This window comes from Ictalurus punctatus, chromosome 4 (assembly GCF_001660625.3).
Source record: "Ictalurus punctatus breed USDA103 chromosome 4, Coco_2.0, whole genome shotgun sequence".
Lineage (NCBI taxonomy): Eukaryota > Metazoa > Chordata > Actinopteri > Siluriformes > Ictaluridae > Ictalurus > Ictalurus punctatus.
The window spans coordinates 10,967,501-10,981,172 of record NC_071284.1 but is presented as its reverse complement, the minus strand read 5'-3'; the positions used below and the strand labels follow the sequence as shown (position 1 = coordinate 10,981,172).

The window sequence follows — 13,672 nt, the reverse complement described above, 5'->3', positions numbered from 1 at the left end:
TTTCCGTCAGTGTCATATTCACCTACAGAGGGCGATCTCCTACATGCTATTTTTTGTGAACCAATTATTGTGTGAATACACTGATGACTCAATATGTAATTTGGAGTTAATCAGTTTGTACACTGATAAAAACCACAAGTTAACCATAATCTTTCCACCACTCATTATATCGGAAAATCTAATATTAAATACTGACTGATGCAAGACACCTTTCCATTCATGCACATAGACAATATACAGTGTTTATGATGATTCCGGTAGTGAATTTTTAAAACACACCATCCTGACAAAGTGTTCAAGACAAGCAAATGTCATGCAGTGTCAGTTGTGTTAGCTGGATGCAGGTATTGACTCCATGGTGCCTGGGAGAGAGTAGCTTCCATGGAAGATTTCCTTAGGTATGGTATGGTATAGATTTCTTTTCTTTGCCTTGCTGCTAGTTCCTTCTTTCAGTTGTTGCAGTTTTGGGGTTCTTTTCCGGTCTTTGCTTGCTTTTTAGTTGTTTTGTTATTATAAACATTCTGCAACTGCATCTGACTTTCTGGGATTTCATGACAAAACCAGACTGTAGCTGCTTATTAGACCTACAAAAAGATTTATTGGTATGACCTAAAACTGCTTACACACATTGTCAGGTTAGCACTTGTTGGATAGCTGAGTAGCACAGGAAGGACTGTTCACGTTAATGAATGTCAGTTTTGCTTATCTTGTTTTCTAGTTACTTAAAAATTCTGGGGAGGGATGGCATGGGGGTGTAGATCAAGAACCTTTGTTTGTGTGGGTTTCTTCCTATCTCCAAGAAAAGGTGCTAGTGGCAGGAATAGCTAGTCTAGATTGTCTATAGATATAAATGAGTGTGTAACTGCGTGTTTATGGAGTCTTCTGATGGACTGGTGTGTGTTCCTGCCTTGTGCCTGTGTTCCTGGTACTGGCTCCAGGTCCATAGTGACCCTGACCAGAATAAAGCAGTGACTGAAGATGGAAGAATGAGTACATGTAAAAGGAATATGCTCTCTCTCTCGCTCTCTCTCGCTCTCACTCGCTTCATCCTTCCCTCACTGAAGTGAAGAAGGCATGCTTGATGTAACCTGGGATTTTAATATGGGATACTGTGTGTTCATGTGACTGGAACAGCCCTAAATCCCATGTTTAAAAGTATCATACTTCTCACACAAAAATAAACATTCCCTCATATCTGAGTTTCAGATCTGGACTGTATATAATTAGATAGCTTCCATGGCAGATTTCCTTAGGACCAGTGTGAGGATAAACTCGAGTCTCTTAACTTCTCTAATCATCAGAACAAAGGAGCTAGAACTCAATAACAGAGAGTTGGGTCTCCCCTCCTCTCCCCTTGCCTGATTAAAGGCACCCAGTGGCTTTCAGCAGGCGGCTGTTTGTTGTGCTCCATGATGCCAGCTTCTGTGACACATACCTCTTTATAGAAGATCTGTTAGAGCAACAGTGTCACCCGAGAGGGTTGTGGGCACCACACTGGGCTGTGCTGTCTGTCAACAGCTGATTGTGGCTCTGAGTGGAGAATGAAGACACAGAGGAACCGAGAGATCTTATCCCTTTACTCAGTGACTTCAATAAATAAACAAGCAGGTACACAAATCTAGGAGTTGTAATTAAGGAGAACAGTTGATAAGTACGGAAGAGGTGTATATTTTCTGGATGAAACAGAGTAAGCCACATTATGTTCATTCTATTAAATATATTTTTACATGTTGAAGCTTTTTTTAAACTGAAATTCAGATGAAAATAATGAGGTGTATTCAATAAGAATTATCAGCTAATTAGCTTGTTATTGTTGTTTGATTCTTGTTTTTGTGGGTTGATTCTTTATTGTTCAGTAACAAAAAAAAAAAGTGAAGTAGATGCAATCCTTCAATTTATTACGAGTTCCCTACACTATAACCTTGTTCATTTCCATTTGGGTTGAATTATCTGGCTAATCTTATCTGTAAACAGTGCTATTCTACTCCCTCAGTGGAGATTAATGAGGTGATTGTAATCCAGGATGCGGTCTAGGTGCAGATGAGAGTATGTGTTTCCCTAATCACTGCTGTTTTCCAACGTTTTTAACATGTAAGCTTCCTTAGTGGTCCTTAGAGAGAGAGAGAGAGATACAGAGATACAGATACATACATATTTGCCACAAGAAACAATATAAACTGAAACTGCTAAACATGCCATATATTCTACTAACCCAAATCTAAACCAGTGGTATGTATTGGGATACGGACCTCTAATACCTCATTAGTCAAGTTCAAATGCCAAAGAAACTTTGGGGAGGACTTGTGAAAGAAAAATAACCTAAACACAGATGAACTAGTGACACAACCGAACATAAAATCTCACACAAAAGTTAACCAAGTTTTGCATTATTAATTTTCTGCAGTTATTGATTTGCTTTCTTTTTCTACATAGGCAAGTGAACTTCAAAGTCCTATGGGGGGGGGGGGGGGGGACTATCTACAAAGTAGATAGTCCTCAGATGGCCAAAGGGTCACCCAATCACATTAATATATGTGATAAGAAAATGAGCATGTCCCCCATTAGTTCATGAGATTGTGACGGGGTGATATGTCAGTGTCCAGCCTGTAAAGATTACGTGTAGCAGGAGGTTCAAAACGCACATTTTATCATCAAAGGACAGGTCGCTGTCTCCATCAACACACTACGTTTATCATTGAGTCAGCATGTGCCTTAAAGTGGTAAATGTTTGGAATGTGACTGTGAGTACTGCTTTGAGCTGTAAAAGAGGAAACAGTATATTGATTTATGCAGCTTAAATTCTGTCAGCTTACATTTCATGATTTTTAGTAATTGTGCATTAGAAATCTGTATCTATTAGGGTTGCATGGTATGCTGGTACTACGGTAGTATCGCGATACTAAAGCTTCAAAATACCGCCCATGCCAATGTATTTTTTTTAAACGTGTCAATACGATAGTACCGTAAGTAATGTATGTGCGGCAGTTAATGCTTTTCGCTAAAAAGACACATCCTACTGTTTTTGCAGAATACACAAAGGTTAGTGACACTTCATTTAACCTAAATACTTTAATCTTTAAATATTTCCTGTTTGCTAGTAAGCGAGCTAAGGTTATGCTAACTGCTGTATTTAAACAATTAAATTTGCTGTTTTTGATAGTAAGCCAAATAGCATTACGCTAACCGCATTTTGTAAATAATAAAATTAGCCATGTTTGATCATAATTAAATTAAATGATTTTTTTTTAGCGTTCATTTCCAAATTCAATTATTTATTACTAATGTTGTGTTCATTCTTAGTACTCTGAGGACAATTTCCATTTGCATGATTTCATTGCTCTAGGGAACAATAGATGAAATATGTGGCACAATTGTATGATTGTTCTTGAGTTTTTCCAACAGCCAGTTATCTGTTCTCATTAATAAAGTATTTAGAGGAAAATCTGGTTTGTCTGTTTTCATTCATAGTTATGTATTTCTGTCAATTTGGTTCATTTTGTAGATTTGAATTATGAATGAATACAATATTGCGTGGTATCGTGTTAGTACTTGGTATCGTGATACTTCAGCTGGTATTGTATCATAATATATGTTTATGGTATCATGACAACCCTATTATCTATAATAAAAACAGGTCAAAGAAAATGTGACAATATGTGATAAAAGAAAAAATATATATTTTTTCTTTATTGATTCATTCATCTTCAGTAAGCACTTTACACTGGGCAAGGTTGCGATGGATCCGGAGCCTATCCCGGGAACACTAGGAGCGAGGCAGGAATACAACAGGATTTGATGCCAGTCCATCATAAGGTACCTTCATAGTCACAAACTCATTAAATTTATCTCCTAACTATTTCCCTTCTTATCAAGTTTTTTTTTTTTATTGTTTCATAGAATACATTGAATGTTTGTTTTTTTCAAAATTGCAGTCCTTTTTGTGTTACATAATAAAAGTGAAGAAAAAAGCTCAGTGTTTCTGTTTCATGTCTTGGTACATTGTACTGCAGGCGGAAGCTGCAAGGGTCCTTGTTGACCAATAAGCCATTCAGTTGGTACTAATGATGGAGATTGGGGGCTTTAAAGCCAGGCTTTAGAAGAGGGAGTTCCTGCTGGGAGCCCTGTTGGATGCTGATTACAGGGGAGTAGGCCACTCATCTGTCATCATCTGATATGTGATTTTACTTTAGTAAAGCCAATGGCAAAACTTAAAGAGTGCTTTTATGTGCTTTATTAAGCATGTAGAGCAGATTATTTAAATTCTTTAAATATTATAGTAACTTTACATACGTTTATGGCTAGCACGTCCATGTGATCAAGTCAAATGGTGCAGCAATAACAGAGCTACCAGTTCGTACAGGGATAAACTGATTTTAAAGTTCTATATTCAGCCATGTGTTAGCCAGAACACAACGAGCCAGAATGTGACATTTTGAATTCCATTAAAATCAGGTGTAGAATACTGATTAGGAGAATGAATCATTTTCACAGGCCCGTAATTTGTTAGCTCATGCATGGACGTCAGAGCAAATTTTGGCACATGTTGAGTTTGTTTGTCTCTGATAATTAATTGTGTGTTTATTGCTTCTGTTTGTCATGGCATTAGTAAACATCATTATCTCAGCAGGCGCAGTAGAGCAGCCTCATCTCGCTATTCACGAGGACACTACACATCAACACTCACTGTCTGACTCATCCTTGATGGGATGAGTTGTCTGCTCTCACTTTTCTGTGTGTGCATGCGTGTGTGTGCGTGCGGGTGTGTGTGCGTACTGTCATGACCAAAATGTCTAAGTTATGCAGGAAAACAATTCACTTACAGGGACTTGTATAATGGACAATCTACATAATCGAAACCTCATAGCCAGATTTTTAAAATGTTATTTTACAAAGAATGATGTCTAATCATTCATATGATTAACTTTTCTGTAAACATTTCATGTTTATGCAAGGATTCTCCAGTAGTTTCAAAGCCACAAAACAGTCTTTAGTACAGAGGACTTTGTATTTTCTGGTTTCTTGGTAAGGTGACAAGTTGCAGGGGGTTTGTTTTGTCTTAATAATTTCAAGAGAAAGGAAGAAAGAGAGGCTGGTAAGGGAACTATTTATAACTCCTATAGTAAAAGTGATAACGTCTTTTAGATGAAATAAAATGTATCAAAAGAACTGTATCACAGGGGGCATGGCGGCTTAGTGGTTAAGTGGTTAACACGTTTGCCTTGCACCTCTGCAGTTCAAATCCCGCCTTTGCCCTGTGTAAATCGAGCTTGCATGTTCTCCCTATGCTTTCGGGGGTTTCCTCTGGGTACTCTGTTTTCTTCCCCCAGCCCAAAGACATGCGGTGTAGACTGACTGGCATCTCTAAATTGTCCGTAGTGTGTGAATGTGTGTGCGATTGTGCCCTGTGATGAGTTGGCATTCCGTCCAGGGTGTCCCCCGCCGTGTGCCCCGAGATCCCTGGGATATGCTCCAGGCCCTGCGACCCTGTGTAGGGTAAGCAGTATGGAAAATGGATGGATGGATATGTAACACAGAAGTCAGTGTTTCTTTCTCATTTCAATACTTTTAAGCATGTTATCATGTAAATGTAGTGGCAGTGGTAGCTCAGAGATTAAGACTACTGATCAGAAGCTCATGAGTTAAAATTTGCCACCTTTGGGCCCTCGAGCAAGGCCCTTAATGCTCAGTTGTGTAAATTAGATAAATGTAAATCACTCTGGATAAGGGCATTATGCCTGATGGCATAAATGTAAGTTTAAAAGTGTTGTTTATGTAGGGAATAAAACATGATATGGAGTGCAGTTATAGGAAATAATAAATAATGGGGTAGTGTGACTTTCCAATAACAGTACCTCCCAAACTGTTTTATTCCTCTTATATTAATTAAATCAATTAAAGAACAATATATCATACATATTATCTGTTTATAGTTTCATTTAATGTAGTGGAATGTTTGTGAGACAAATTTTATCACTAACCTCCTCTTTCTCTCTTGAAATTAATAAAACAAAAAATTGTAGCTTGTCATGTTACCAAGAAACTGGGACATAAAAGTCCACTATCCTGACCATTCCTGTGATGGAAAAGTGCAGTGACGCTGGAGACTCCCTCTATAATTGCCAAATAAGCATCTCTTTACAGAAACCTTCATAGATCAATGATTCCACATTTTTCTTTGTTAAATAACACTTGTTAAATTCATTTATTGTTAGTCTTAATTATCACAGTGTCCCTTTGAGTTAGTAGTTGCATTAATATGTCTGTGTGATTGTTTTGCAGCTTGCACAACTTTCTGAATCGTGCTGTTATAGAAAATTAATCAACACCTTCTCATCAGACTCAAGAGTTCAGCAGCCCTATGGTATAAAAGAATGTAATTGTTCTGTTATTAGAGAGAGTAATTACACTTTACTCATCAATACTCAGGACAATAAAGAAAATGTCCACCATTTCGAGCTTGTTGCAAATATGTAGCAACAGAGATTGCACCACTATTCATCCTGACATTTTTATTTACCAGTGTCCGCACACATCTTAACCACAAGTGTTAGAGTTAATCTATATGACTTCATACTGCCCTCAGATGCGGCACAGCTCTGTGTGAGAAGCCAATAAAAAAATCACATCACACACAATAAGTCATTTGGTCTCCATTGCACAGGAGAAGTGGTTCTTGGAAGTGGTTCATAAATCATGAAGTTGTGTGCTGCAGCGAGCAGTGCTACTTCTGCTGAACAGACAGAGACGTCCGCGTGAGAAGAGCGATCATCTGCCCCAGGCTCAGCAGGCTCTAAAAACACCAGGACCTGCTTCATGCTGGGAGTTTTCCTGAGTGATGGGGCTCGGATGGAATCTCCATCACAGAGTGTATGTAAGGCTCAGATCGAAAGAAAAACAAGTCTTGCCAGATGCAATGCCAGGGGCCTAGCATGGGCTCAGTACATTTTGGGTTTATTACAGTAAGTCCCTAAGCTCTTTGTTTAGTTTCATGATATGATGTTGCACAAGAGAATATATATGCTTTATTTTTCATTTTGCTCCAGGGTTTTCCAATCGTGCTCTTGAAATACTCACATTATAGTGTTTCCCTTTCTTTAACCTACCTCACAAAAAGACTAGACCCGATGAGTTCATTCAAGCAAAAGCATTCAGTTATACAGTGTCTAGTGATTTCCTAGACCGGGATTGGGAAACATTTATTAGAAATGCTTGGTGTGTGCCAAAGATGTTCTGTCTCATTAGGAGGAGACACCTGGAGTGTTGCAATGTCTCTAACAATCCATGAACAGGAGTGTGTAATGGCATAAGCACGAGTCTCTATGCATCATACTGAGTGTTTAAATGTCTATAGTATAGCCCACAATTGTACTTAGGTTAAACTGTTAATACAAAATTAGACATATGGGGAAGTAAAATAAATCTTTATACAGGGAATGTCAAATAAACAATGTTTGAATATTGCTCCTTGGATAGATATTAGTCTTTTCTATTTACATTTCAGTGTCTTCTTTCTATTCTAATATAAATGACTGACTTTTTGATTTAAACTCTTTGACACTTTGGACTGGGTCCTAGGGAAATGTTTTTGGTTTATAGAAAATCTACTCCTGGCGCATTGATATAGAAATATCGATTATTTTTCCAAGCCTGAAACAATATATATATATATATATATATATATATATAGTTTTAGATCTTCAAGTGAAATGCAACGTATAACAAAAGCAATCTGAGTAAACACAAAATACAATATTTATTTATTTATTCGTTTATTTATTCATTTTATCAAAGCAAAAAAAAAAAAAGTTATCCAACACCTATCACCCTTGTGAAAAACTAATAGCCCCCTTAAACTTCAAATCTGCTTGTGCCACCTTTAGCAGTAATAACTGCAACCAAACACTTCCGATAGCTGGAGATCAGTCTTTCACGTTCTTCTAGCACTAGTACTTACTCATATGCTTTGGATCATTGTCTTGCTAAATATTACAGTTGCGCTTGAGTTTGAGTTTATGGACTGAAGACCGGGCATTCTCCTTTAGGATTTTCTGGTAGAGAGCAGAATTCATGTTTCCCTTCAATTATTGCAAGGTTCTAAGTATTGAAGCAGAAAAGCATCCCCATATCATCACACTGCCACCACCATGCTTGACTGTAGGTATGATGTTCTTTTTGTGGAATTCTGTGTTTGGTTTATGCCAGATGTAACAGGACAGTGGAACTGTTCTAAACAGTTTCACTTTCAACTCATCAGTCCACAGATCATTCTCCCAAAAGGTTTGACGATCATCAAGGTGTGTTTTGGCAAAATTCAGACAAGCCTTAATGTTCTTCTGGGTTATCAGTGGTTTTCACCTTGCCACTCTGCCATGGATGCCATTTTTGCCCAGTGTCTTTCTGATAGTGGAGTCATGAACAGTGACCTTTATTGATGCAAGAGAGGCCTGAAAGTCCTTTGATGTTGTCCTTGTCTGTTTTGTGACTTGCTGGATGCATAGTTGCTGTGCTCTTGGAGGAATTTTGGAAGGTCAGCCACTTCTGGGAAGGTTCCCTACTGTGCCGTTTTTCTATTTGGCGGTAATGGCGCTTACTGTGGTTCTTTGGAGTCCCAGAAACTTTGAAATAGTTTTGTAACCCTTCCCAGACTGTTTTTCAATCACCTTCTTCCATAGTGTATTACTGTGTATTACTGTGTATTACTTCATATGCATATGCAAGACCTTTTAACCAACTTCAAGCTGTTGAAAAAGTTCTATTTAAGTGTTGATTTGATTGAACAGGGTTTGCAGTAATCAGACCTGGTTGTGTCTAGTCCAGCTGAACCCCATTATGAATGCAGTTTCATAGATTTGGGGAATTAGTAGATACGAGGGCAAATACATTTTCACACAGGCCCAGTTGGTACTGAATAACTTTTTTGTTATTGGATAACCCTCCATTAATATTGGCACCCTTGGTAAATATAAGCAAAGAAGGCTGTGGAAAAATTGTCTTTATTGTGTAACCTTTTGATCTTTTGTTAAAAAAAAAATTCACAAAAATACTCTGCTCTCATGGATATCAAACAATTGAAAAACACAACACAAGTTTATCAAAAAAAAAATCTTTGTTAAATATAGGTTTTATAATCAATGGATTAAAAATGTTCTGTTACAAACATTACCAAAGATAAATATATACTCATTGATATGATGGATTTTTCTGTATGATGCTGATTTATCATTTATGGAAGGAATCTCTGGTATCAGGGCTTTGTAACAGTCAGAATGTCTTAAACCATGGAAGAGTTTTCAAGACAGAGGACTTTGTGAATTTCCAGTTTCTCTGCAACATGACCAGCTGTGTGGTTTTTGTTGTTGTTTGTTTGTTTGTTTGTTTTTGTCTTATTCATGTTAAGAGAGCGAGAAAATACAAAGAATGGTGAAGGAACAGCTGTTTATGGCTGTTATAACATAAGTTATGAACATTCTACAACATTATATGTAACTATAATTGGATCAAAAGTACCATGCATCATTCATTATAATAAATAGTAAATAAATAATATAATAAAGAAAGAAATGTTGTAATTGTTGGCATATTGCTATGGCATAAGCGGAATAAAGCACTTATAATCACACCAACTTCGCATTAATTATTTTCCAATAACAGCACACGCCATCATATTTTATTCCTTACATATATTGTGTACAAAAATATGCCTCAGCCATGTAAACTTAGGTTACTGGAATACACAAATGGTTTGAAGGATGTATAAATGTTTTAATTTTGAAGGTACCTAGAACATTTAGCATTTTGAACGAGTTCGATCTCAACTGCTAGACCTTACTCACTTTCAGTAATCCTGCTCAGGGTTGTGATGGATCCGGAGTCTATCCTGGTAACACTGGGAGCAAGGTGAGACAATTCACCCCAGATGGGTTGCCAGTACATTGAATGATCATAAAAATGTCCTCAGGTTGCTTTTCTGACCCATTTGCCAATAATTATCTGCAATATCTTTCAACGAACTCATCTATAGGTTTCAAATCATGTAGTGCTATTTATTACAAGGCCCTCTATATGACTGGAACTTTATAACTGAGCTGTTCGCAATGATGCCAAGAATCTTATCTGGGTATCAGACAGAAATCCCAGCCAAAAACCAATTTGGACTTACTTCCATTGTAAAAAGGAATCCAAGCACAGATAATTCAGGCATAGGACTAGCAAGAAAATGCTTTCCATAATAATAGCCTATAGTTTACTTGAATAACAGATGAAAATATGTGATGAGATTGAGCAGCTCTGTTGCTGGACTGAAAGCTGGGATGCAGTGAAGTGCTGCAGGGAGATTCGTCTCCTCCCCCACACGTGTGTGCCTCTGTATTAATGACTGAGGCTCACCTCGCCGGGTCAAACCCATTCAGCCCTGCTGATGGATCTCGTCTGCACTCCTCTCATGTCCTGCTTCATCTGTCTTGCAGTGCTACAGCAGGGAGGACCACTCAGAAACTCTGCAGAGAGCGAACAGTGGTGCAGAGATGGGGTATTGTCACAGAGCTCAAGAATTCATGAACAAATATCTACAGACATATATGCACACACACACACACACACACACAGTCTGGCCTATTAAAAGTACTATAATCAAAAACTGTTAACTCTGCCTGTGCATACCCAAAGCTAATTGCTATTTTGTGGTAATAATTTTATCAGTGCAAAATTGCACTAATTGTGTCGCTAAATATTTACTGATATTTCACTCTGTCATAATGCTACAGCAGTAAATTTAAAATCTTGATTTTAGGGTCTCACAATATGATTAACTTCATATTAAGGTTAGAAATTGATGCTGCTTTTGGCTACACTGTACAGTGGAAATGTACACTTGGAATCAAATATTTTATTTGGCACGTTGTAGGCAGAGACTAGAAGTCATAATTCACACAATTCTGTAATCATTTTAAGATATTGAGCCATCTGAAATAAGTTTAACTTTATATTTTCATACTTTTAAGCAAATATATTGGTATAGCTCTTCACTTTTCTAGCCAGTGGCAAGTAAATAACATATTTATCACATTAACTCATTGTTGCCAAAAGAGTCATTTAAAACCTTATGAATAGAATCTTATCTATCTAAATTAATCATTATGATATAGTAAATAATTAGGTCTGAATAAAATATGTCAATTGAAGTTTTTTTTTTTTATTACACAGCACTCAGGATATAGGCTCTTCTACATCTGAGGACAAGACTGAGGTTATTCCCCAATAGCCTGTTGAAATTATTAAATACTGTAGTTACAGTATTTGTGTGACAAAAAATATAAATTGTCAGAACAAGTACAGGTTCATTATTACTCTATAAGGTTAAAAAAATGTAAAAATGTACTCACAAAACTACAAGACTAGACCTTTATGTTTAATTAATGCACCACAAATTGTTATTTTTACAATTATGTTGCTCAACATTATAGTACAAAAATAGGGTACCATTTCAGTGATGGTGAAGTGGCAGTGCTATACATATACAAACATATATATATATATATATATATATATATATATATATATATATATATATATATATATATATATATATATATATATATATGTTGTTACTGAATAGGAAATGTGTAAGATGACATTTCACATGAGTAACAAGTGGGTAGGATTAAAACCTCGCTGCTTGGGGGTCTTCGGTTATACCCTGAGTTTGGGTTCCTGTCTGTGTGGAGTTTCTCTGCATGTTCTCCCTGTAGCTTTGTGACTTTCCTCCAGGTTATCTTTCATGTGCGTGTGTGTGTGTGTGTGTGTGTGTGTGTGTGTGTGTGTGTGTGTGTGTGTGATGACCACCGGTTCATCTGCTGCATGTTTTCCCCCTTCACACCAGTGTTCCCAGGATAGACTCTGGATTCACTGCGGCCCTGAGCAGGATGGCGCTGTTAAAGAAGATGACTGAATGAACAAAATTAACACTGAACAGTTCTTTATGTCAATTTTGATTATTGTTTTTTATTAACTCACCATAGGCTTGAATGTAGGTTAAAATTTATTTTTTAAAAATCTAGGGTAAGAGTATAGCATTTGATTCTTCTCAGAAATGGGGCATGATGCAGTATATAAATACCAATAATTGTGGAATCTCCAAATAAATTTATTGAAATACAATCCCTACAGAGTGCAAAGTGCCCCTTTGGTTGTGGCAGAGTAACGGTCAGCCACATTTATGAGTTGTACACAGCTTTGCTTCAAGGCACACAGACATGTGACTTGTGTAAGCATGTCAAGGACATCACATCCCAACCCCCCCCCCCCCCCCAACCCCCCCAGTCCTGAGTACAGAATGTAGTTAAGCTCATAAAGCTCCCTGTGTTACTGTTTTCACTTCACCATAAGTGCGTCATACATAATAAGCCACACTATTGCAAAAGTTTGTTGACATTCATAAGACATTCATTTACACATAAAATGTAAATCAAGTATTGTAAATTTGTATTGTCAAGTTGTTCAAAGTACGAATGAAAAGTGATGCTGGCTCAAATTGAAGCTCCTCAATGGAACCGTTTCAGTCAATGATCAGTTCAAGGAGCAGGGAGTTCTTCTTAGTACAAAGAAATTGTCCACATCTGTGTCTTTATCAATACATTAAAGTTATTTAATACTGTTGAGAATAAGACTCTGAGCACAGGGCTCATATGGCCCACGAGATGTTGGCTGTGTGCTCTTTGGCCTTCATCCTGAGGACAGCGATGCTGGACGACCGTCTCTCAAACTCAGGCTTGCTTTCGAATGCTGCATGCCCATTTGGCGCTGGGGCCAAAAGCGAATCAGTAAAGAAGTTGTTGAGGGAGACAGGATTGACACCAAACTGGTTCTGCTGGTGGTTGGGGAAGCTAATGTAATTGTGTTCAGGGGCTCGTGGTGAGTGGGGGTACGGCGATGGTACACACGGTGGAGAACCACGTGGAAGCATGCAGGAGGAAACCACTGAGCCACCAGGGGTTGGAGCTGGCCACAAGTTATTGGGTATCTGTTTGGAGTTTAAAAAAAATGTCACACAAATTTCAATGATAGAGAGCCTATATCTCTTTTAGTCTGTACTGCAGTAAATGAGCACAAGTATACTGCCAGTTAAAAGTTTTGGGACGTGTGAATGATTTTACATTTTATGAAAATTTATCCACTTAATCAGTTAAATAGGTGTTCAATCAAACACTGATATCTTTATATTAAAGGATTTGCAAATTGTAAAGGGAAAAATTAGTGCTTTTATAAAGACAAGTACAGTTACTGTAAAACTGTATGTTACTGTTAACCTAGATTTGTCTTGATTTGGTTGCTATTAGTTGTGTGCTAATTGCCTAATTAGAGCGATCAAGACAGACCTATGTTTTGTCCTATAAAATAGTGTTACGGTTTTTTCCCTATTAACTTAGTCCAATTTCTAGAGTATTTAACTTGAACCATTTCTAGAAGTTTAGCAAAAAATAATTAATACAAGAGTTCATAAACTTTTGAGTGGCAGTATATTTTCTTAGAATCTACTCAGGTAACTTCAGGGAAATAGATATACTATATAACCCAGTTCCAAAAAAAAGTTGGGACGCTGTGTAAAATGTAAATAAAAACAGAATGCAACGATTTCCAAAGCTCATAAACCCATGTGTTATTCACAATAGAACAT

At 37.3% G+C, this 13,672-nt stretch overlaps 1 protein-coding gene across 3 annotated transcripts in view; it reads right to left on the bottom strand.

Annotated features, from left to right (window-relative positions):
- Positions 1-11,617: 11,617 nt before the first annotated feature.
- alx1 (ALX homeobox 1) overlaps positions 11,618-13,672 on the bottom strand; it is a 7,390-nt gene continuing 5,335 nt past the window's right edge. For 2 of the 3 annotated variants that reach the window (XM_017465141.3, XM_017465140.3), the window contains exon 4: positions 12,122-13,018. In XM_017465141.3, coding sequence (XP_017320630.2) covers positions 12,680-13,018 — 339 coding nt within the window. In that variant the 3' untranslated portion in view covers positions 12,122-12,679. Of the gene's footprint in view, positions 11,928-12,121; positions 13,019-13,672 lie in introns of those variants that run through there. The other variant, XM_017465142.3, reaches the window with a different exon arrangement.